Source organism: Arachis hypogaea, chromosome 3 (genome assembly GCF_003086295.3).
Source record: "Arachis hypogaea cultivar Tifrunner chromosome 3, arahy.Tifrunner.gnm2.J5K5, whole genome shotgun sequence".
NCBI lineage: Eukaryota > Viridiplantae > Streptophyta > Magnoliopsida > Fabales > Fabaceae > Arachis > Arachis hypogaea.
Window position 1 is genome coordinate 11,467,741 of NC_092038.1, and position 26,533 is coordinate 11,494,273.

General features: G+C 33.5%; 2 protein-coding genes and 2 long non-coding RNA genes across 4 annotated transcripts; 3 read left to right on the plus strand and 1 right to left on the minus strand.

Moving 5' to 3' along the window:
* Nucleotides 1–204: 204 nt before the first annotated feature.
* Nucleotides 205–1,267, plus strand: LOC112772946 (uncharacterized). Its single transcript, XR_011878276.1, has 3 exons — nt 205–332; nt 424–504; nt 1,170–1,267. It is a non-coding gene; the product is annotated as an uncharacterized lncRNA (long non-coding RNA).
* A 343-nt stretch (nt 1,268–1,610) lies between these two features.
* On the plus strand, nt 1,611–3,404 carry LOC140182526 (uncharacterized). Its single transcript, XR_011878277.1, has 3 exons — nt 1,611–1,822; nt 2,944–3,049; nt 3,165–3,404. It is a non-coding gene; the product is annotated as an uncharacterized lncRNA (long non-coding RNA).
* A 13,132-nt stretch (nt 3,405–16,536) lies between these two features.
* LOC112789489 (uncharacterized) lies at nt 16,537–21,414 on the plus strand. The gene is made up of 3 exons (XM_025831417.3): nt 16,537–17,059; nt 17,813–20,536; nt 20,871–21,414. The coding sequence occupies exons 2-3, from the start codon at nt 17,986–17,988 to the stop codon at nt 21,242–21,244; spliced, it is 2,925 nt and encodes a 974-aa protein (XP_025687202.1). The 5' UTR covers nt 16,537–17,059; nt 17,813–17,985; the 3' UTR covers nt 21,245–21,414.
* A 1,589-nt stretch (nt 21,415–23,003) lies between these two features.
* Nucleotides 23,004–26,106, minus strand: LOC112789490 (serine/threonine-protein kinase-like protein CCR4). Its single transcript, XM_025831418.3, has one exon. It carries the CDS (start codon nt 25,576–25,578, stop codon nt 23,278–23,280), a length of 2,301 nt encoding a protein of 766 aa, XP_025687203.1. The 5' UTR covers nt 25,579–26,106; the 3' UTR covers nt 23,004–23,277.
* Nucleotides 26,107–26,533: the final 427 nt, after the last annotated feature.

Here is a 26,533-nt window from a genome sequence, read left to right on the forward strand (position 1 = left end):
GAGTAATCACTGATATTTGCTTAACCATACATGGTTACAGGAAAGTACTTGTTGCACGGCCATAGCAGAAAAATTCTTTACGCATTCGCCTGAAATTCTTGCCGGCAAATCCATCAGCAGAATTTTGGTAGTACCAATAATAAAATATTTTAGCTATGACTTTAATTATTTAACTTATATGCAAAAATTCTGGTACATGTAACAGTTAGCGGGTATCCTTTTGGACACTGGGAATCTAAGGGATCCTCATTGCAGCGACAAAGATAAGTACACAGCTTCATTATTAATCAATGGTGCTGGTCGTTATGGGTGCAATGGACTTTACCAATTATGTAAGCCTTTAATTCATCCCTTACATAGTAATATGATTGGGTATGATTAGATATGATCATTCATCTGATTCTTATAAATGATTTGATTCAGTGAAGTACAAAATGCATGACCTGTCCTCTCTGCAAGTATCAGATATCCTCCGAAAGGATTTTAAGAAGTGGACTGGCCAAGGTATTAGATATCAACTGTATAAAAAAATTCATAAATCACATCAGTCACTCAGTATAAAATATGGAGGATCTTCCCATAAACACACTTATGTGTCACATTATTATTAGACGTATTAATGAACTGGTTATTTTTTAATTTCTTAGCAAACTAAAATAAAATCGATTTTTTATAACAATAATAATAAATCTAATTGTTATCTAATCTGGTCGGACAGACTAATTTATATAACTTATTGGATCGTGAATTTTTTTGGTTTTTTTTTAAAAACAAAAATCAGGGATATATTTATCTTTTTATCAAAAAATTTAAACATGATTCGGTTTAGATTGTGTAAATCGATCAGATCAAATCGGGTCTAATAATTATAGTGCGAACAATTAGATTTATTATTATTGTTATAATAAACCGATTTTGTTCTAGTTTATTAAAAAATAAATTATTAACCGATTTAATAAAGATATCCAATAACATCATGATACATATAAACGTCTTTAAAAAAATATTTTTAGTTTCTTTATCAAAGTCGTCTCGTTAAAATACAGTATATACATAATCATTGATTTAGTAATTGATTTTTGTGTGGCCATAGTATTTTTTATTATTAGATATATATTTTAGTCTCTTGTATTAATTAATTTGAATTGAAAAATCATTATATGGAATAGAGATTAGTGGAGAATCAAGGTCATTGTCGCAAATTGGCATGAGTTGTATTGGAATTTCAATTGGACAGCTTCTGGGTCACACAAAAAATCCAGCCCAAGAAATAACCTACTTCCAGTGTGAGTCCCAAATACAAGTCTATCTTTGATTCCAAAGAATATTATTATATCTCTATATGCTGGAATTTTCCTACATTTTATTTTCATATTATTCCAATACTACTCTAAATAGATAGAGAAGGAAAAAGAAAAGTTTGATTTAATCGAGTCTTTTTGTTGGTGGGTTGCTGTCACAATTGCAACCGAAAGAGATTTAAATTAAGCTTGTTGATAGATATTGTGACAATAACACTACGAACTTGAGAATAAAGCAATACTCTATAATGGAAACGATTCTGGGAAGCGTGCATAGACAAATTATCCCATGAGATTAGACTTATTCATGGAATATTACCTTATTCCAATAATCCAAGGGCTTCATTTCAGAAAATTCATTGGGTTGGATTCTATTCTATTGTTATTTATATAATTTATTATCTCAATTAAATTACATATTATTCCATTTATTTTTACTTTTGTTAAACTTAACAGCGTTGGAAAAGCTTCGGGCAGTTATTATCGTTTCTGGGTATTACAACGAGGACAAGAATTTCAAGGTTAGCCCTGACTTTCACTATTAATTAATTGAACTCCTTTATAGTATTTGGTGGATCTTATTTTGAATATGTTTTATAAATTTCTAGTTGCTTGTTAAATTAAATTTAATGTTATTTTCTTTTCAAAATTTTGTTAATTTGTGCCAGTATAAGTTAAACATACTATAAAAATAAATATTTTATAAAAATGATTAAAAATTAATTTTTTACGTTTTTAATGCATTAAATACATTAAAAATATTAAAAAATATATTATTATGTTTTTAAAATATGTCCTTAGAGAATAAGTTAATTAATTTTTGTTATGATAACATCTCCATCTTTTATTTAGTACTTTGGGTAATTGGGTAGTTATTTTGGATGGAAAGATGTCATATTTGTCTCTTTTTACATTTTATTCAATTAATATTAGGTAAACAACTATACTGTATATATTCAAATTAATTACATATTAAAATATAAAATATATATATTAAAAATTAGTTAAACAAGACATGTATTTATTATAAATACATAATAATTAATTTTAGTATATAAATAATATTTGTTTAGATAAATGGTACTATATGTGAGATTAAAGAGGGTTTTAATACTATTATAAGAGTAATGTTAGGGTGCTAGTAATTTTTGGGATTAGTAGCCATCAAATAGTCATCAATGATGATTTAATAGTGTGAAATTGGTATGAGATTTCATCCAATGACTCACCTTTCTCTATTGGTTACATGCTGACCAAAATTCAATAAAATTACTGCTCCTAAACTTTTCCCATTATAATTTGCACCATTGAAAAAATAGCGTACGGTAAATAAATGACATACAACAGTTAAAATTTGTCATTTAAAGACGGTTTTAATACCATTTTAATCTTTTTATTTTATAGGTGATGAATTCATCGGCCCATTTTCACCTATTAAATTATTATCTTTCGTTTACTTAGATTAAACCAAGAATTAATATAAAATCATTAAGAAGAAAAGCCTAAAATAATAATAAAAAAATAGCAATAAAAAAACCCATAATAATTTGCAGAATCAACCATGAAACCATTTTTTCTCTCTCTCTTCTTTTTGCTATATTATTGGTGGTAATAACAAAATTTTGTACAACGTGAGATACAGAGGGAAATTTTAGTTTCAGCAGAATCTGTGAAACTATTGGAGAGTTTGCTCTTCTTCTTCGATTTCAATGCCTCCCGTCTCCCCCTAAAAAGTTTACATATAGCAGGTTAGTTTCACTTCCACAGTTTTCACTCTTAATTATAATCAATAATAATAATAATAATAATAATAATAATAATAAGTAATAATTCATTAGAATTAATAATGTTGTTGCAATGCAGGTCTGAAAAATGAGACGATGAAAGCGTATGAGATTGATAAGATCACATCAAGAAAAATAGTAGAGCATCTCATAAACGAATTTATTGGGACATCAAAAGCTATATAGGCTTTACTTTACAAGAAGCTCCTTGCGACAGTAATTTTTAGTTTTTTTTTATCATGATTAATATAAATATTAAATTGTTTTTAATAAATAAATTTTACTAATTTATGTATGTAAATTCTAAAAAATATGAATGTAAATTGTATTAATTTATATATGTAAATTTTAGTAAATATGAGTACAAAATAGGTGTTTTTTATGCGCAAATTTTTTATAAATATTAATACAAATTATTACTAACTAAACACTAATAAAAAATAATAATATTTATTGATCATGTAGCATTATTTTTATATGCAGGTTGGATCACGACAAAAGGATGACTCGAAGAAATATTTATAATGCTTCATTTTTCTTTATTAAATTTAAAATCATATATAAAACCTGAAAGAGTAATGTTATTTGCATATTTAATTTAGTGACAATTTTAGATATTTTAAATTTAAAAAAATATATAAATAAAAAATATTTAATAATTATAATTTTAATTTATGATATTTAAATATATGCCAAAGTAGGCACAAATTTTTAAGTATGCAAATAATAAATATTAAAAAATAAGAAGTATTATGATTTTATATCTCAGATTAATACTGTTAGAAATAAGAGACTATTAAATTTGAGAAAAAATTTGTGTATTATTCAGTGTTTTTAAGTTGTGTGGAATAATACAATATAAAAGGGTATTTATAGGTGTTAAGAGAAATCGAAATAATAAAGACGTAATATTCTATAACAAATATTTTAAATATACGCCAATGAGCTATATCTCAAATGCCATAGTCTCCCTATACTTATTTAGAGGTTCCGGATAGGGGTGTGCATGCTCCAGTCCGGCCTGAAGATCCGGTCCAGCTCCGAACACTTTAGGAGCTAATTTGGTGTGATTTCATCGGGTCTATGACCGGGTAATGATCTCAAAAATAGACCCAGTCATTATTTCGGGTCGGATCGGGTCCGGACCATGGCTCGGGTCAGCCGAAGTCGGCCCGGTCGTCATACACAATTAATATTTTGTGTTATTAGTGATGGATGATGGCTATTCTTATGTGGAGTTTAAGTATTGTAAATCTTAATATTTTGTATTATTAGTTATTATAAGACTATAAGTTAATGTTTTATGTTTAAAATGCATAAGATTTTAGACTAATGCATAATATTGTGTTATTTGTATTGATTTAAATATTTGGTGTTATTAGACAATATTAGTATTGATTATAGTTATGCTTTAATTTTAGAGAATAGTTGATTCTTGTTATATTTTTCTAAGTGAATTTTACCATGTCAAATAATGGTTGGAGTCTTACAAATTTGGATATTTTCACATGCTAGCTTATTATAAGTTATCAAAGTAATGAAATGTTAACGGCCCGGTTTTTACCCGGTATAATCATGGCCCGAAAGTGTATAGGTTTCATCGGGTCTAGGATCGGGTTCGGGTCTAACAAATAGGCCCGGTATATATTTCAGATTGGGTATAGGTCACATCAAACCTGGTTTCACCCGACCCATGCACACCTTTAATTTCGGGTTCGAGTCTCCCTATCTTTTGGTAAAAAAAAAAATAGATATACTAAATAAGTTTAATAAATACTAATTGATCATAATATATTATGACTTGAATTTGAAACTTATTTAAAATAACGAAATAAAAAAAATGCATAAATTTATAGAACGGAAAAAAATGCATAAACTGATAGAACGGGTACAGGAAACACAGACAGAACTGCTACAAAGAAAAAAAAAACACAGACGAAACTATTAGAAGAAAAATGCATAAATTGATAGAACGGATGCATGAAACACAGACGAAACTACCACAAAGAAAGAAAACACAGACAAAACTATTAGAAGATGGCAAACTAACGTCATGACTTTGATATCATGTTAGGATTTGTGTATTATTCAATGTATTCAAATTATGTGGAATGATACAATATAAAAGAGTATTTATAGGTATTAAGAAAAATTAAAATAATAAAAACATAATATCCTATAATAAATATTTTAGATATACTAAATAATTTTAATAAATATTAAGCTAATTGATTATATTCTGACAAATATATTTAACCAAACGAAAAAATGGGTTGAGAATTATAAAGAAAAAAAATACGTAACTCTTTCTTGCATATAAAAAGGACAAATTAAACAAAAGTATTAGTATATATTAAAAAAGTATAATATTACTATTGATTTGTTTGGATTTTGGTTCAATTTCGATACAAAGTGTCTGACCAAAACTTGTATAATCGATCTCAATTCGAAGAATATATATAATTTATCTTTTACACGAATCTATATAAAGACTTTACAATATGCTTGAATGTAAATAGTTAAATTTTACTAATAATGAAAAAGTGTACACTACAAGAAAATATTAATTTTGCTACATTTTTAAAGTGTGGTGAAAAGTTAGAAAAGATATAGTAATTTTTTACCATGTTTTTTGAGTTATTAGCATGCTTTTAAAAGTGTCACATCTGCAAACGTATCGGTTACTTTATTACTACGTTTTTTGTGATTTATCGCCACGTTTTATTTTTTGTCACATTTTTATAAATTGCCACACTTAAAAGCTTGGACGTATGTGAGGAATATGGTCATATGGCTATGCTTTTAAAGCATACTAATAGCGAGAGATATGGCTACGCTTTTAAAGTATGCCAATTGCGAGAGATATGACTAAGTTTTTAAAGCGTTTCAATAGTGAGAGATATGGCTACACTTTAATTGTGCCAATAGCGAGAAATATGACTACTCTTTTAAAACGTGGTTGTTGATAACTACTGTATAATATGGCCATTCTTTTAAAGTGTAGCTATAAGTTTGTTCAGTAACCTATTGTTCTTTTTTAATCTTCTTAATAAAATCTTACAAAATTCATAGATAATTTTAAAATTTAGATAATGAGCAGTAATTTTAAATCAACCCAACTTACATAAAGTTGTCACCAAAAAAAGTGTGTTTGATCACATGACATGCTCTAACAAAATACCAAAAATTAAAGTCATAACAACTACCCATGAATTCCTAATACATGAATTACAATTCCAACAACTATTATATTATCTACTTCCTTTACATATACTTCATTATAAAATATGAAATTTCATGATTACTGATCATTCATTATAAGCGAAACTATTTTCACCACTACTCTGCATAATTTAAATATTGTTGTGTTAGTGCATCTTATATTTTACCAAAAAATGAGAGGGCATATATTAAAAATCATGTTGTATTCACAATATTTATTATTTTGCCATGAATCAACAGTACACAACCAAAAAATTCAACAATACACAACCAGAACAATCAACAATACACAATCAGAAAATTCAACAACCAACAATGCATATTCAGCTAACAACAGTAGCATGAACTACAAACATAAAATTCAACATGAAAAATGAAATTCTATATGAATGCAACAAGCCTCCAAAACTCCAAAAGTGCCCCTCAGTCCCCTTCCTCCCCCTTTTTTTCTCCTTTTTTGAGGTCACAAAATATAACATCCTACTACACTTAATCTTATGCTTAAGTCATAAGACTGAGGTGCTGAGGTATTACGACTTCTAAAAGTGAAAAAATATATATATCTTAATAGTGAAAAAGATATTTAACTAGGAGCCTTGAAAAACGGTAAAACAAAATTGCGAAATAAAAACACAACACGCAGGATACGAGATAACTTGCGTGCTAAGAAAGCTAAAGTTCATAAGTAAAAATAAATAGAAAGTGAGGATAGAGAGTCAAGGATACAAAATAACTAGCTCCTGACTCAGCCTGCGAAGCCAAGGCTGGCCGGAGAATATTTACAAATATATATACATATCCCCAAAATCCAAAATACATAAATAAAACCCTAGCTCTCTGTAAACCTCTAAGAGGAGCAAAATAAACAAGTCATTCGGAGAGAAAGTTAAGCACATATATACATAACTGTTCATTAAAATGAAACCCAGAAACTACTCCGCTTCAGAAGTTCAGATGCCTAGCGAGGTGCCTCTCGACCTGCATTTAAAAATAACAATACAGTATGGGGTGAGAACCTCTCACCCAGAGGTTCTCAGCATGGTAAAGGTGCTACGCACATAAAATATAAGGTCCTGAGAATGCAAAGGCAATCCTAGAACGCCGACACTCATATCATAAAGCTTAAAGAAACTAAGACAGAATACATAAATCAGGGTGGTTTTCTAAGGCTTTTTAAACTTAACCATATTCTTAAATCTAACTAAAACTTAACTAGAACCCTAAATCTCTTCGGCTTTCCTTCATCTCTCCGTCTCCGATGAAATTACAAGGACAAACAAACAAACAAAGGCAACCACAGGTAGAATACAAATAATACAAATAGCAAGTACAATAATTAGCATGTTATAATCATTTAAGCAATCTCAATTAATGCACAAACAAGCAAACAAATAATATGTATATGATGTATGTCTGTCCTATGGCTGTTGATATCAATTGTCGGTTACGTAGCCATCCCTACATGTCCTCAAGCTCAAAATTCACCATGAAGAAAATTCCCAAGCTGACACAGGGGAGAGAACACCCCAAGCTCAATAACATACATGGGGAGAATCCCAAGCTGACATGGGGGGGGGGGGGAGAGACGACACCCCAAGCTCAAAGATTAACCATGGAAGAATCCCAAGCTGACATGGAGAGAACAACACTCCCAAGCTGACGTGGGGGAGACAACACCTCAAGCTCAAGAATTAATCGTTCATAGCTCATAAATATCAAATTCATTCTCAATAATAATTTATAACTCATCTCATCGTTCTCAATTCATTAATATCCATAATTATCTCATACATTACTCTCAATATCACATCACTCTTTTAATTGCCTCATATATCTCTTTCATCATCTTCTCTAACTACATATTACCTTTTTGGAAACCTTTCTTCATCCCCAATTTGTCATCATTTCCTAACTTCATCCTATTGCTAGGCTTACTAACAAGATCTAGGGCCAAAGGAATGAAAATAGAGTTTTGAAATTAAGCTTTAAATCTCAAAATTCATATTTGCTGAAACAGGGGCCACGCGTACTTGTGGGTACGCGCTTGGACCAAGATGCGTACACATGTCCCATTTCGCGTACGCATGCAAACCAGGCAGTAGCTACCATATGCAAATGGATGGTATGCATACGCAAGAATCCCGCGTCATGCGTACGACACGCATTTTGCCAAAATTTTTACTAAGTCTGAAAAGTTGCAGAATTGCAATTTAAATCCCAAATTTCCGACGCATATAACTTTTTCGTTTAAAATCATTTTCTCTCCATTCTTCAAACGGCATAAACTTCACGAACCCAGTTCTGATATAAAATAGATTTGAAACCATTTGGGGGTCCGAAAGTCAAGTTATGGCTTGTCGAAATTTGGCCAAAAATCAATTTAACACAAGAATGCTCTAACCTCTATTTTCATCAACTCATCAGTCAAAACTAACACTCTATGCTCATAATCAATACCAAGACATATCATATCATAGCTCCAAAATCTATCACACCCTTACCTCAACCTTCTCAATCAAGTAAAACTTCCACATCCCAATCAACATACATTTAGCTCATTATATATATCATTATAAATATCATACTTCAACTTCAACAATCAACCTTCACAATTTAATTCACTTTCTTCTATCAATAACCCAACATCAAACATTCAACAATGCACATATCTATTCTCATGTCATAACTAATCACTCAAATACCAATTCTTCCTTCAAATACAAATAATTCGCCGTCATACATGCATGCTCAACTCATCAACAAGATTCTCATTTTACCTATGCAACATATATACTTACACATATTATCATGAAATCATCATTCATCATTTATCCAACAAACACCAAATCCATATCACAATTCTTATCAAGGTTACTAAGTGTTAAACATATTCATACGCTCCAACCTATCCTATGGTCATCTAGCCTAAGTTTTCACAGAACATTATATATTAAATACGTGAAACATAAACTATACCTTGGCCGATTTCCACGTATTTTCCGAGACACCACCAAAGCACCAAACACAACCCTCAAGGTTCAAAATCTCCAAGGCAAGGTCTCCCAAACCCCACTAAGCCTCCAATGTACTCAAGCAAGCTCCAACACACACATATACAAGCCTAATACACATATCTCACCATATATACTCAAAATTCACAATTTAACATACTAAAACCAAAAATTGGCTAGGGTTAAAGACCTCACCATATCCACGAACCAAGAGAGCCAAGTCCAACAAGCTCCACAAGCTAGTTTGAACCTAGATAACCAAAATCAACTAATTCTCAACTTGGATTCTCTTAAATTTCGAAAATTGAGGGATAGAGAGGCTGGAGTGATAGAATGGATTACCTATGGAAAGTTTACATGTTCTTCCCCCTTCCCGAATTGTTGCAGCGTGAAAATGGAAGGAAGGAAGGGCTGGATTCATTTAGTGTTGATTTGGGTTGGATTGGGTCCTTGAGCCCATTTTGGGTCCGGTTTGCTCGGTTCGAACCAAATTCTTTAAAGTTAGTGTCAAAATTCTTGTTTTAATTTTCTCTATCATATTGAACTACAAAATTTAATTTTCTAATTTTTTGGATTAATAATTAGTTTATTGACTAATTATTTACTAATCTCTCATATTTTACACAAAACAATGATAAACAGGGTTATAAACTTATAATATTAAGTTGTGTGTACTACTAGAACAGAGTAATATAAAAAACTCTTTGTTATTGCTATGAGAACAAATACATAGTAAAAAAAGAAAACAATAAGAATAGAAATTAAAATCTGTAGGAGAAAAATAAACTATTTTCATGAAGACAATTAAAATCTACATAATAAGAACGAAAATTTAGCAGCTTCATTATCATCAAACAAGCACAAATCTTATCGTGATCATCATAGAACAAGGGCAGAAACACATCAAACATTTACATTATAATCAAACAACAAAAGCAGCAATACATCAACAATTCTTTTATGCTTAAGACATCCATGATCCATTAACAACAGCCACTTTAACAATGTATAATGAATTGACTAGAAAATATTTAATTTTTCTCTTATTCTAAACTAAGATTTCACTATTGAAATTACAATTTTACTTAATGAGAATTTGATAAGAGTGAACCGAACAGATCTGAGATATGTAAGCAGACAAAACAGTGATATAGTAGCTAATAGCAGCATTGAAGCGAAGAAATAGGGTTTACCAACTCAGCCCTGCACGAGGAATGGTTTCTTTCGAGTGACGGAAGGGAATGGCCCTGAACAACAAACCTTCTCCAATGCTCCGACGGAAGGGAGCAGCGACGGAAAGGGTTAGGGGTTTGCAGCGATGGAAGTTAGTGGCGGCAGAAGGAGCATCGACGGAGGTTTGCGAGGGACAGTGAGCATCGAGGGAGTCACTACCGAGAAGAGGGTTAGGGGTTTATGGTGGGAGCAGCGGTGGTGGGAGTGCCAATAGAGACATTGTGAGCACCGGCAATATTCTTCGGAGTACTGGGGTTCTTTGCAGAGTGCTAGGGTTTTGATTAGAGTGCTGTGACGTTCTTTACAGAGTGTTGTCAATGTTTAAGGTGAGGTATGAGAGTTATTTGCTAGTGAGAAGCACAAAAGGGTTTAGGGTTCGAAGAAAGAGTTTCGAAAGAGTTTCAGGGTGTTTCACGAAAAAAATAATGTAACTCATCATATCTGAACGAAAGCTATTTTTTTGGAACCTTTTGGCCATGCTTTTGAAGCGTGCCAAAAGAGTTGTAGGAAACGACCACCCTTTTAAAACGTCACTATAACGAAACGATATGACCACGCTTTAAAAGTATGTAAGTTTTTCTCTATGGCCACGCTTTTGAAGCGTAGCAAAAGAATCATGGTCAAATCTCTAATCAATTCCCACCCTCAGAAAAGCGTGACTATTGACCCTTTTCGCCATGCTTTTGAAGCGTGACGAAAAAAACGTGGCCAAATCTCGAATCAATTGTCACTCTCATAAAAGTGTGGCCATTGACCACTTTGCTCACATTTTTAAAGCATGGCAAAAAAAGCATAGCCACAAGTTTTTTTTCTTATAGTGACAGCTATTAAATGTAATAATAACAATAATTTCAAAGAAGTTATAAATAAATAAGATCTAACAAAAGCTTAAGATGAAAAATGAACATTAAAATGTTTTAAAACTAGAAAACAGTTAAAAAAAAAAACAACATGAAATAAAGATGAAAGAAAGAAAGAAAACAGGTAAAGAAATAAGAACATGAAATAAAGACAAAAGAAAGAAAAAGAAAAGTAACTAACAGAAAGTAAAAAAATATATCCTAGTATTCTCATGTATTTATACTCTTCTACTTCTACCTTTACTTTTATTTTGTGTGATCTGTGAATTCTTTAAAATATTTATATGTGTGAGATGTGAGCCGGAAACTCCTATTTATATGATCTTTAGATCTTCTATTTTTAGACGTACTTCTTAGTTCAAATCAATGTTATTTGGCGGTCAAGTAATTACTCACGTCATGGAAAAACGACTTTCTTAAATGTCAAACTCTTCAACCTACGTTCTAATAAGCAGCCATTATTTCTAACTATTTCATTAAATTACTTCGTGCTCAAGTAGTTTGAAAATTATGTGTTTTTTAGGTTTTTTTAATCCCTCCTATATATCTATTCTACTTTCTCAATTCTAGATAAAAGAATTTGACTAAGTGAGTGCTATCAACTCTTTCATGCTTCTGACTCTACTTGTTCCGACTAATCGCTATCTTTTGGTTGATATGCTTCTTTTTCCTTCTTTTTAAGTTTAGTTGTCCTCCTAAATTTAATTATACTCTTTCACCAAGCAAAAAATAGAATTTTCGAGCTTTCTTGCTTTTTTATTTAGTAAGATATTTCTTTAAACTCTTTAGCTTTTGCATTTACCTATATATTCTCTCAGCTTTGCTCTATAGTTCTTCAACTCTTCACCAGGTAAAAAATATTTCGCACTAACAAGTTAACAATAGTTCTTCGATCTTTTAAATAATTGAAAATATTTCGAAGCCTAAATAAACGTCGAGTGACACAAGTAGTAGGACATTGATGGAGTAAAATAAAATATATGAGAATAAATTTGTGAAAGATGCTATTCGTTTTAGATTTGATCCAAATGTAACAATGTAATGCATAATAATGGAGTGAAAGTGTGAAACAATGAAAAAGAATAGGAGGAAAGAAGACAAATTATTGATAACAAAATAAGTGGTTTGTACAACGACGTACTTCCTTTTTTGTTTGGTGGTCCGCGCACTATTGAGGATGAACAACGATACACGAGTAAAAAAATCTTTTCAATTAATTTTAAAAAAATGTGATTTTATATCATGAGTTTAATTTTGATATATTAACAGTATAAAATATTTTATTTTAAAATATTTTATATAATCGTTTAATTACATTTATTTTTTTGAATGATCATTTATATAATCAATATAAAAAACAAATTTTTTTAATATACATTATATAATTAGATGTATACATAAAACTACTTTATATGAATAATGTATTAAAATTAAATTTTTATATTGTTTAAAATTCTTTTTACATAATTTTTTAATTTAATTTTAATATATTAATAGGGTAAAATTTTTTCGAACTATTTAATTGAATATTATTATATCAATAAAAATAATGGATAAAATTTTTTATATTATTAATATATTAAAATTAAACTTATTTTTTTGTCTTCTTTAAATTTTATATAATATAAAATTATAATTTATAAAAACAACTAAAAAGATCTCTTTCTAAAAAAAATAATTATACAGTCATACACCATACATCTCTCAAGAAAAATCTATATTCTCATTATTCTGCCACTCTCACTCGTTATCACACATCTAATCATCTAATCTAAATCTCTTACACTAATCAAAAATGCATTTTGCCATAGTGACATCGCTACCCCTCTCATACTAATTGATAGCATTCCAAGTGGTTGGAATGTGTATTGAGACACAAGTACATAAAGAACGGTAGAAACGGAGTTAACTTGAGAATTTTAAATAATTTAACAAATTTAATTAAATTATTATTTAATAATTTTTAGTTATTAATTTTAGTAAAATTAATTGTACTTAAATTTTTATTATAAAAAATGATAATAAAAATAGTCAGAAACACAAAAATACTAATTATCTTAATATAGTATTAATAAAACAAGACAAATATAAAAACATTATTAATTAGTTTTGTTGAACTACTGTAAATAATAAATACATTTTATTGCGGATTCGAGTTTTGACCACAGCGACCTAGCAACGACCTGGTCTTCGAACTTAACTCGGCCCAAGAATCAGGAATAATCCTGACTCGAGACTAAAATCTCAAAGTGGTTTTTAGATTGGGCGAGTTATCCATAATCGTTCTTGACTTTTAAAATTCTCTAACAGTATCTCTCATATTCAGCTCCGGGACCTATAGTTGTCTTGTGACCCTTTCCAGCGTACAGTCAGCAAACGGAGTAATGATCTGGCACCTCCCATGCCATGTTGGAGCCAGCAACGGCTAGCTGACGTGGCAAATCTTAATTTTCTACCAATGTGGTCCTGGTCCCATTAAAACCCTAAAAGCTAAGAATGATTATTATATGTAGTATCTCTTCTTCCTTTCTCCTTCGTCCCATAATTGTGGTCCACCATTGTGATTTAATGGAGATTCCATTGATACTCTGAAGCAATGTTTGGAGATAAAGAGCAAGCCAGTGATTATTCAGCTAAGTATAAATGCCCTTTATCTCAATCTACTCATTCCATTGATATAATATATAATGCTAAAAATACAAGGAAAAAATCTTGGACAAATGATAAATATTCATAAGTGAATTTCAACCTTAATTTTCAAACATGCAATATAGACTACTGTGCTAGATTGATAATAGGAACAGAAGAATAATTAATACCTAGTTCTTCCTCCTACCAAGTGGGTGATTAAACTTGCAATTGAATCCAAATTTGCAAGTTCCAATTTTAAGATAGAAAGCACAATCTTCAGCATCAGGCCTCAGTGGATATTGCTGTTGAACTCTACCACTGCTTCTATCTTTCTTGTTCTCCACTTTTTCATCACTTTCAACTTCAACTTCATCATCACCATTACATCACCATCAACATCAAAATCTCCACTTACCTTATCAACCTCACTCTCTTTCACATTCTCATTCCAGCCATAACCCTCATCATCATCCCAACCATCATTATCATCACTCCCTTGTGCTTCACCTATTTTTGGGGCACAACCACCTTCACCACCCAATTCCTCACCACCATATTTTTCACTACCAGTTACAAAGTCTGAATCTTTCTTCTCATTTTCAGCTACCCTTTCATCGTCATCCTTCAAATCCAACTTCTTTGTGGAACTCTGCACCAAGTTCATCACGAATTTCTTCCTGCAACCCCAAATTTTTACTAAGATCTGGCTCTGACAGGTTGATTTTATTATGTGGAAAGCACCTTTGCACATGTCAATGGAATCTCCGTTAAATCACAATGGTGGACCACAATTATAGGACGAAGGAGAAGGGAAGAAGAGATACTACATATAATAATCATTCTTAGCTTTTAGGGTTTTAATGGGACCAGTACCACATTGGGTAGAAAATTAAGATTTGCCACGTCAGCTAGCCGTTGCTGGCTCTAGCATGGCATGGGAGGTGCCAGATCATTACTCCATTTGCTGACTGTGCGCCGGAAAGGGTCGCAGGACAACTATGGCTCCCGGAGCTGAATGTGAGGGATATTGTTAGAAAATTTTGAAAGTCAAAGACGATTATGGATAACTCGCCCAATCTTAGGGACCACTTTGGAGTTTTAGTCCTTGACTCGACTCAAATGTCCTTCCGGCATTAAATTTCAAATACGAATCATATCTATTTCGATGTGAAAAAATGTGGTTAAAAAAAACACTTATACAGAGAAGTCTCCAACTCTTTTAAAATTAGGGTTGCACATAAATCGGATAATATCCGCATATTCGCGGTAATTATCCGCATTCGATCCGAATTTTGCGGATATTATCCGATCCGTAGAGCCGTCGGATCGGATCGGATTGCGGATTCGGCAGTGATATCCGCAGATCCGATCCGCAAATCCGCATATCCGCACATCACATATAAATAGCATAGTTTAAGATAGTAAACCTTAATGTGATATGAATTTTAGTATGTTATTTTATTTTTAATTTTTTATGTTGTATTTCAACTTAGAATAATTAAACTTAAATCTTGTGTTATTATTTTGTTTTTGTTATTCAAGAGAACTATTATTGATAATATTTTAGGCGTAAATAGGCTTAAACAGATAAAAAATGAATTTTTTGGATTTTTTTTTGTAAAAACAGCCAAATAGAATCTTAAAATGTATATTTTTTAATTATGCGGATATACCCGATATCTAATTCGACCTATAAAAATGCAGATATCGTATCCGATCCAATCCGATGAATGCAGTGGGGATCGAATAAAATTTTAGGCTATATCCGATCCGATCCGATCCGATTCGTGTGCAGCGCTATCTAAAATAAGAGACAAAATAAATTCTAAAATTTTGACCTCTTAAACTAATTCTGATTTGGAGGTTAAAGTGTCTTTGCATTTTTTTATTTTTATCCACCACAAAAATCCAAAAGTTGTGAAGTTTGTCAAGCCTCGTTAAGTCACAGATCCTATCAATTTAGGTTATTCCTAAACACACTTATTTTTAAAAAGAATTATCAAAAATATAAATTTTGTTCAAAAAAAAATTATGTTAGTTAAAACGGTTTAATTAAAAAGAATGTGATTCTTAAACAAAAGTATAGTTAAATAGAAAGAAAAATCATTTCTATTTTAATATCTTATTTCTTTTGTTTTACTATTTGAAATTCTAATCATTCTAGTCCTAATTTCACTATCTAACAAAACATTTTGTATTTACTCTGGCTCCAACCAAAAGCATGCACAGTCCAAACGGCACCTAGAACGAGAGAATATCACTGGCTCCAACCTTGACATTACGCAATGGAATTTAAATTGGAGAAATAGTTGTTGATCTCGTGCTTAATTAAGAACTATGAACATACACAAACCCCTCGTAGCTGTTAAAATATTTGAGGAATGATAGAACTCATTATTTTTAGTGAAAAGAAAAAAGGACTTAAATATAAAATAAATTTGTCGGTGTCTCTTTAGTTCCCACTAATAGGAAGAAACTCAGCGTTACCAAATTTATCTTAGACTATTTTAATTACTTCAATAATTCAGTATTACGGATATAGATTACCAAAAGAGATAATTTTTTAACCAATAGAAAGAAAATTAGAATCAGAGAGAGATTTTCTGCTACCAACCGTCTCTGTCTTTCTTATGTGGGGTGTGCCCACAGAGTCAGTACCAAAATTGTGCTTCAAGCTTCCACTTTCAACATTATCTTCTTCTTCTTCTTCTTCTTCAGTCTTCAATTCTCTTCTCTTTTTTCTCTTGTCCACAATGATTCCTGTAGAACCTTCCAAACAGAATATTACAGCTGCTACTTCTTCAAGGAATCACAGTCATGCATCACCATCAACACCAATAATGCCTTCATTTTGTTCTTCATTATCTTGACCCATTCATTCACTCACTAACTCACTCACTCACTCACCTTTGTTTTCCATCTTTCATATCACAAACCACTCAAACGTCAATCATATTTCTCATTAGCTCCTTCTTCATCTTGGACAAGAAGAATAATTCAATTTCACTGAAAATCAGGTAATCAGATCAAAACCTTAACCACATCCTTTTTATCTGAAGGAAAATTTAATCCCTTGCAGCTCAAGTTCATTAATTTATATCTTCTTTTTCAATCTTTGGATTCCTTTTACTCTGTTTTCTAAAATGCTATGTTTATATCAAACATCAATCCTCAAATCAGCTATCATATATTTGTGTTTAAATATATATTGTTTAACTCATTTTTAATGTATACTTTGTATTTCAACTTATATTTTATACTAATGACCGATTTTGTTATGTACAAGTAGTCTTAATTTGTGAACAAGAAGAAAAGAAATGAGTTGTTACACTTTTAATGTTAGCTGTCTCCGAAAAAGTGAAAAATAAAATATCATTGTAACGTCCATGGTTGTTAGTAATGGTATCTAATGATTTTCTAAAGAAGTAGCGGGATGCTTAATCATGATTAATCTATGTGCTTTGCTTTGAGAACAAATTAGATTAGAAACAAAACTTTTCAGCAAAAGATACGAATGAGTGACTCCAAAGCAAGCAAGCAAGCATAGTCTGTTTCAATAATGCCTTTGATTACAATCATAGAAAAGACAGTGCAATAATTCATTAATACTTCTTACTACTACACATAGAAACAAAATTGACGTCTCAACGTCACCTTTCTTTTCAGTTTCACACATCACACCCATGTTTGCATTATTTATTGATTACTATTATGCATGCCATGTGTTTGTTAATATTTTAATGTGAGTGAATGTTTGTTTCTGTTTCCAGGATGATGAGGTGACCCCTTTTTTTTACCCTTCAATAATGGTTTCTTAATTAATTGCTGTTCATCAAATTAAAGTTCAAAGATCATTTAATTCCCCCACCCACCTGCCAACCGCTTCAATTATTCTTCTTTCACTGTTCTGAACTGACAATTTTGTCCCTCAACTTTTGTCCTAATGGCCAACACTCCCATTCTCTTTCACTTCTTCAAACTGTTGTTGCTCACTTCCTACTTCATTTTCCCGCCATGTGGATCTCAATCCTTGGAAGCCAAAGCTCTCCTTGAGTTCAAGAACCATTTGAATGACCCCTTGAATTGTTTGGGTTCATGGAATGAATCAGTGTCTCCATGTGAGTTTGTTGGAGTGAACTGTGATGCATTCTCAGGGAAGGTGACAGAAATCTCAGTAGAGAATAAGTCCCTCTCTGGTGTCCTTTTCCCATCAATCTCAGTTCTTCAGAGCCTGCAAGTGTTGTCACTGCCATCAAACATGATCTCTGGAAAACTTCCAGTGGAAATAAATAGATGCACCAACCTAAGAGTGCTGAATTTGACAGGAAATCATATGGTTGGAACCATCCCAGACTTGTCTATGCTGAGGAACCTTCAGGTTCTTGATCTTTCAGCAAATTACTTCACTGGGAGAATCCCAAGCTGGGTTGGGAACCTAACTGCCCTTGTGTCACTGGGCCTTGGGGTGAATGAGTTCACTGAGGGTGAGATTCCAGACACACTTGGAAATCTCAAGAACTTGACTTGGTTCTATCTTGGTGGTTCACATTTGATAGGAGAGATTCCTGAATCATTGTATGAAATGAGGGCATTGCAGACACTTGACATTTCAAGGAACAGGATCTCTGGGAAAATTTCCAGATCAATTTCCAAGTTAGAGAATCTGTACAAGCTTGAGCTTTTCTCGAATAACTTGACAGGAACAATCCCAGCTGAGTTTGCAAACCTGACCAATCTGCATGAGGTTGACATGTCTTCAAATCACTTGTTTGGTAAGTTACCAGATGAAATTGGTCATATGAAAAACTTGACTGTCTTTCAAGTGTATGGTAACAACTTGTCTGGAGAGCTTCCTGCTGGATTTGGGGAGATGCAGAGTCTTGTTGGGTTCTCAGTTTATAGAAACAGCTTCACCGGGACAATTCCGGAGAATTTTGGCCGTTTTTCACAGCTTGAGAGTATTGACATCTCTGAGAATCAATTCTCAGGTGATTTCCCAAAGTTCTTGTGTGAAGGAAGGAAGTTGGTATTTTTGCTTGCATTGCAAAACAATTTCTCTGGGAATTTTCCCGGGTCTTACGCCTCGTGCAAGTCTCTGTTGAGATTAAGGATTAGTGGTAACCAATTATCTGGGAAAATTCCAGATGGTGTTTGGGCACTTCCAGATGTAAAAATAATTGATTTGGCTTACAATGATTTCAGTGGTGAGATATCTTCAGAGATTGGGTTTTCTACCAACTTGAGTGAGTTAGTTTTGACACAGAACAAGTTTTCTGGTAAGCTGCCATCAGAACTTGGCAATCTGGTGAACCTTGAGAAGCTTTACTTGAACAATAATACTTTCTCTGGAGAAATACCACCTGAAATGGGATCACTGAAGCAACTCTCTACTTTGCATCTGGAACAGAATTCCTTAACTGGACCAATACCTGAAGAATTGGGTGATTGTCCAAGGCTAGTAGACTTGAATCTTGCATGGAATTCTCTCTCTGGAAACATACCCCAGTCAATTTCACTTATGAGCTCATTGAACTCTCTTAATCTATCTGGAAACAGACTTTCCGGTTCTATTCCGGATAATTTAGAGACACTGAAACTGAGCTCTGTGGATTTTTCTCAAAACCTGTTTTCTGGGAGGATCCCATCTGGTCTTCTGATTATTGGAGGAAAGCAAGCTTTTCTTGGGAACAAGGGACTTTGTGTTGAGGAAAATTTTAGACCTCCCATGAATCCTGATTTGAGAATCTGTGCTGAAAGTCATGGTCAGAAAAGGCTTTTTGCTGATAAATTTGTCTTGTTCTTTCTCATTGCTTCTATTTTTGTCATTGCTTTAGCTGTGTTGCTGCTTTTGAATCGTGGAAACCTCAAGCATATTATTGCGGATAAGAACTTGAATGGTCAAGATGAATCAAGTCAAAAATGGAAACTTGCATCTTTCCACCAAGTAGATATCGATGCGGATGAAATATGCAAATTGAATGATGATAATTTAATTGGAAGTGGCAGTACAGGGAGGGTTTATCGAGTGGAGTTGCGAAAGAGTCACGCCACAGTTGCTGTAAAGAAACTAGGCAAAGGTGATAATGTGAAGATTTTAGCTGCAGAGATGGAGATTCTGGGGAAAATTAGACATAGGAATATACTTAAGCTCTATGCTTGTTTAGTAAAAGGAGGGTCCAATTTTTTGGTGTTTGAGTACATGCCAAATGGTAATCTTTTTCGTGCTCTACACAGAGATATTAAAGATGGGAAGCGGGAGTTGGATTGGAACCAGAGGTATAAGATTGCTCTGGGAGCCGCAAAGGGAATTTCCTATTTACACCATGATTGTTCTCCACCTATTATTCATAGGGATATAAAATCAAGCAACATCTTGCTTGATCAGGATTATGAGCCCAAAATAGCTGATTTTGGTTTTGCAAGGTTGGCAGAAAAATCCAGTGACCAATTGGGTTATAGCTGTGTTGCTGGTACACATGGTTATATAGCACCAGGTAATTTTGAAATTATTTTGTGCAGGAAATTTTATTTCACTGTTTAATATTTAGGAAGCATACACAACTTGAGTTTGGTTTTAACGATAGAACACAAATACAAAGATAAAGGACTGAAGATTTGTGTCCCTTCTATCCCAGGTTTAGAAAGAAGTATAGAAAATAAACTAAATTTGTATTCTAAAACTTTCTGTCTCTCTGTCTTTATATTTGTGTCTTATCTCTGAAACCAAATGCAATCTGTTATTATTTTTGAGACATGAAATATGCATGCCGTTGTTAAATAAGTTATATCATGTTATAGTTAATTTATGCAATACACTCTTGTGTGCAGAACTTGCTTATACACTTGACATAGATGAAAAGAGTGATGTTTACAGCTTCGGAGTGGTGCTATTAGAATTGGTTTCAGGCAGAGAACCAATTGAAGAGGATTATGGAGAGGCAAAGGACATTGTATACTGGGTTTTGACTCATCTGAATGACAGAGAAAGTGTTGTTAACATCCTTGATAACAGGTTGGTATCCAAGTCTGAAAACGATATGATAAAAGTGTTGAAGATTGCTATAAAGTGTACAACTAAGCTTCCATCTCTGCGCCCAACAATGAGAGAGGTTGTCAACATGCTCACTGATGCTGAGCCATGCACATTGAAATCTCCTCTCAAAGATGAACAAGAGGCTCCTTTAACAAGTGATTTTCTTTAGCTAAATGTAAATCCTTGAAAGCTATCCCTTAATCATAATGTATCATGCAGTTATTATGCACTTTCGGTAACATTGTCCAAATGTATGTAGGGACTGAAATATGTCTCTCTGCCTTAAAAATGGCAACTATGTCTTTTTCCTACGGTATAAGATCATCTTGTTTTACTTTTCTTATTGATTCAATTTCTAACATTTTTGCTTAGGTTTTAAAGGATATTTCCCCTGCTTTTAGTAGTGTTACAAGTTTTTCAGTGGGGTTAGATATGAATTTAACTTGATAATTTTATCATCTCTCATACTACAACAACAACAACAACAACAACAACAAAACCAGTCACACTCATAAGTCACCTTGGTTTAATTGTAAAAGTGGACGAGTCGAATCAATAAAATTACAACTTGTTTAAAAGCAGATCAATTGACTCTACTCGAATAACTCGCGAGTTAAACAGATTCGGTTGAACATATACATATACAGGTTGACTCGTCTGTACTTTTTATATAGGCTAAAAAATTTTAATATGGAAACAAAATGAGTGATATACTTTAACATGGTAATTGTTGGTGTTTTTTAAAATTGTGGGAGTACACAAATCGGACCCTCCGATTTGTGTTTAAAAGTTGAAAAAAATTCAGAGTACACAAATCGGAGGGTCCGATTTGTGTTAAAAAAAATTAAAAAAACTCAGAGTACACAACTCGGACCATGCGAGTTCTTTGGTCATGAAATTTTGCTTCACAAATCGCATGGTCCGATTTGCAGCTGATGAAATTTGAAATCTAAAACGTAGAATTCGGACCCTCCGTTTTTTTGTTCTGGGTAATTCACAACTCGCAGGGTCCGAGTTCTTCTTCCTCTAATCCCACAACGAGGTGAAACACCCCTCCTCCCCATACGCGAGTCTAACACCTTCTTTGCTTCCATATTCAAATTAATTAGTGTTTTATATATGTGATATATAAAGCTAGATTAATTTGTTAGACACTATCTTTGTTATAGATTTGTTAATAATTTTTGTAAAGTTTAGATAATTTACTATGAAAATATATTAATGTATGATAGTTTTTTTATTTGTATGGATATTAAGTAAAAAAGAATTTACTAAAACTATGTAGCAATTTTTTTAGGAAAAAAAAGAAACAAATCAACCTATTTAACTCATTAGCTTGGACGAATCGAGTCATACCGACATTTCCTTGACTCGTTTAAAGTACAAGTCAATCCATGTTTTTTAATTTTGGCTCGCGACTGATGATGAGTCTGCTAAAACCCGACCCACCCGCTTATTTGTAAGCTCTAATTCTGATTCAAGGCTATGCATTACTTATTTATATTTTTTGTGCTGAAAATTCCTGAGAAGAAAATTCTGACTTTCAAACTCGAACAAATGGGTCTTTTATTTTTATTTTTTCCTTCCACTTTTGTTCAAAATCTGTACATAGTATTGGTTTTTCTAGAAAATTTTAAGGTGAAAACTTATAAGAGAATTGTTCTAAACGTGTACCATGTCAAAGTTTTTATGGTCTTACCAGTCAATGATTAATGTCCATAAAAGGAATGGTCATGGGTTATAAGATTGATTGATGAGAAGTTATATCTACAGGAACAGAATTTTGTTGGAATCAAATTTAGATTCGCTATTCAACCTTATTATTCACGGCAGTTATTATTCATATCACATGATTTTACTGTTACTACTGTAGTCGTATGTCAAAATCTTCCAACAATTATTAAGAAACTAAAGCGGGTACCAATTCATTAAGAACTAAGAAGTGATTCTTATATTTTATTATTATCAATATGATTTTTTCCTTCATGGTTAGTTCAGCAACCATCAATGTATAATACATAAAAATAAATACATAGGCATCTACGGCCCTGACTAATTCAAAACACAAAAAAACAAAATTGGACCGCGTATAATTGTTGTCTCATGGTGTGACAACGAAACAGGTCTAAAAAAATGTATTAACAAGAAAAAATGAGTGAAGGAAAGAGAGATGGAATCTACAAGAAGAAAGGGACTGGTTCTTCATTCATCAGAAGTGTTGGTTGTGGATCTTGACATGGATGGTTTCGCCAAACACACAGCCAATGCTTTTTCCAAGTAATTTGCAACTTCAGTCATTGTTGGACGATCTCTGCCCTCCAGCCTCACACAATCTGCTGCCAAATAACCAACGTACGCCACCGCCTCTATCTCGTAGGGCGTTGGCGGCGGCACTCTTGGGTCCAGCACCCTGTGAAGCTCATCTTGATTAATATATGGCACCATGAAATCCACCACGTTTCTTGGGACTCCATTCTCATTTTTATGTATGGCCTTGTGGCCAGACAGAATTTCCAGGAGCACTACTCCGAAACTGTAGACATCGCTCTTTGTAGTTAGCATTTGAAGCCTGTAGTATTCAGGGTCCATGTAACCAACTGTGCCGGCCGCAAGGAGCGAAAGATGCGACTCTTCGTCTTCAGGACCCATGAGTGAGAGTCCAAAATCAGAAACTTTGGCAGTCCACTTTGAGTCTAACAGTATGTTTGATGATTTTATGTCGCGGTGAATGATTGGTGGGGTTGCGTATTGGTGAAGGTACTCTATGCCTCTTGCTGCATCAAGTGCTACTTTGATGCGCACGGCCCAAGACATTAATGTTGAAGTATGAAGCTTGTGGAGATGCTCGTTTAAGCTTCCATTGTTCATGTACTCGTAAACCAATATGCGCTCGTTGGCGTCCTCATAGAACCCCAATAGCCTCACCAGATTCTTGTGGTGGAGCCTAGAGAGGCTCTCTAGCTCGTTCACAAATGCACTGTCCTTGTCTTCCTGCCTTCTGGTGGCATTGGAGGGCGAATGGGGAGAGTTTTCGGCTCTTTTTATGGCGACTTCCTTGCCTTCTTGCAGTGTGGCATGGTATACAGACCCAAAGCTACCTGTCCCTATTTTCTTGTCCTCTGAGAAATTGTTGGTCGCTTCAAGAAGCACTTGAAGGCTGTATTCCTCCAAATGGCTCCCGTTTCCCAAGCTGATCACGTGGCTTAAACGCTTCTCTAGAACTCCACGGCCGCCTCCACCTTCCGGGTGGCTTGGCGAGGCGCTCCCAGTCCCTGATTCATCCAATCGCCCAGAGTCGTGGACGCGGCCTCCTTTACCCTTGCAGTGCCAGTAAATGAAGAAACAAAACACTAGCAGCAGGGAACTGCAACCAACACATCCAACCACCAAGAATGCAACCATCTTCTTGCTCCATCCACTACTTTTTGTAGTCCCGGTCGGACTACTTGTGGGTGGTGGCGATGGCGAGGGCGAACCAGTCTTATTTCTTGGGGAACAAGATGTACAAATTGACATTCCTGAAGAGCATAGTGTGGCAGAGCCTAGTAAGATTCCGCATGGGCAGTTACTCCTACAAGGTCCAGGGAGGACATTTTCAAACACCTCAGCATTTGTATCAAAAAACTTAGCACCCCAACATACCAAGCTAAAATTAGAATACACAATTCCACAGAAAACACTTCGTTTTGCCACAATTGCCACAAAGAAAGTCCCTTCAAATCTCTTTGGAATCCTGAAATTATTCTGTCCCCAACAAGCAACAGTTCTATTATCTCTAAGTGCACAACTTCGGTTCTCTCCCAAGGCCAAATCAACAAACTTACCCTGCGGTTTCTGATCCACGTCACCCCAGCAATCCAAGCTTCCATCGATGGAGATGGCACAAGCATGCCTAAACCCGGCTGCAATGGCAGAGTGCGCGCCACCAGGCTCCTTACCAACAACTCCGGTATCACCACCACTGCAAGTAACCTTGCCTGATGACTCCGATAAGCCGCAGACAAAATTCTCTCCCACAGCAATACTTGACAAGTTGGTGACCTTGCTTGAATCGAAGCGAGGCCATTGCCAGCACTTAAGGCTATTATTGTTCTGAGTTACAAGGCCACAAACATGGGAGTTTCCGGCATCCATGTTTTGAATTACAGGTCCATGGTAGACACGCTTGAAAGGAACATTGGTAGCATTGGCAGAGAATCTCCAACAACCCATGATGGAGTTAGAAGAAGATGGTGTCCTCAATGCACATAGGAATCCACTGCCACCAGCAATTTCAGCATATGAGAGGTTACGATTCAGTTGAAGAGAGATTCCAGGTGGAAAGCTTGTACAGTTAAGGTTAGATTGTCCTTGTACTTGTCGGTTGGGATTCTGTAAGGCACAAATAAATGTTTGGTTGGAAGTCTCGGAGATGGAAACAGTTGAAAGTGTATTTATGATAGTAACAGAAGAGAGGAAGCAGAAGAGAATGAAGAGGAGGAGGCAGAAGGAGGAGTTAGCCATAAGAAGAAGAATTCGAAAATTTCATGGTGGGATATGATTTGATGAGAGTAATAGAGGTGAGGTGAGGATTTTATGACAAGACTGAAAAAGCAAAAGCATTACATTAACAAACGCGTTTTGCGAATTCTGAAAGAGAGAGTATTGTTCTTTTCTCTTCTCTTTTGTTAGGACTCAGTACCAATGACTTAGTCCACATATATGTTAGTTCCACAGTGTTTCTCCAATTATTAATTATTATAATTGTTTTCAAGTAAATATTATATAACTCCGTCATTTCACTCGCGGAAAAAGAATCCCATTTTAAAATTAGACCCTACCTCTTGTGATTCATATCAAAAGAGAAATAATCAAATAGAAGCTTTACCTACTCATCACTCATATATAAACTTTCTATATATTCCTATGCAATATTAGAATATATTTAGGATATTATATATTTAATATCTATGTTTATCTAATTTGATATTAGATTGATTTTATCATTATGATTAAATTACATCATTAGCCTATAAATAGATATTTTTTATTGTACATTCACACAAGAACGACGAACATTTGATATTTATTTTTGAGTTATTCTCCAAACAATATATCAATTTTATGGGCAGATATCACTTTTATTAATATTTCCTTTTCTGGGTTGACGTAAGGTTTAGATTGGTGGTGGAAGAAGGGAAAAACCAAACAAGTCAACCCTCGTTTGCAGTAAGTTGTCTCCTTTATTGATATATCTTTTAGAAGGAGATTATATTACATGTTAATGATTATTATTATATATAAGTACGTCCACTTCTTAAAAGTTGTTTTGAATAGGATTATATTTATTATTAATCCACAGCGGCACAGCCTAACCAGCCATTGCTGAGCCTTGCAAGAAGCTAGAAGAAAGTTCAGGTGGTGTTAGGTCTCCATATATAAATATAAAAATAAAGATTATTATGTTTGAAAAAGTAGC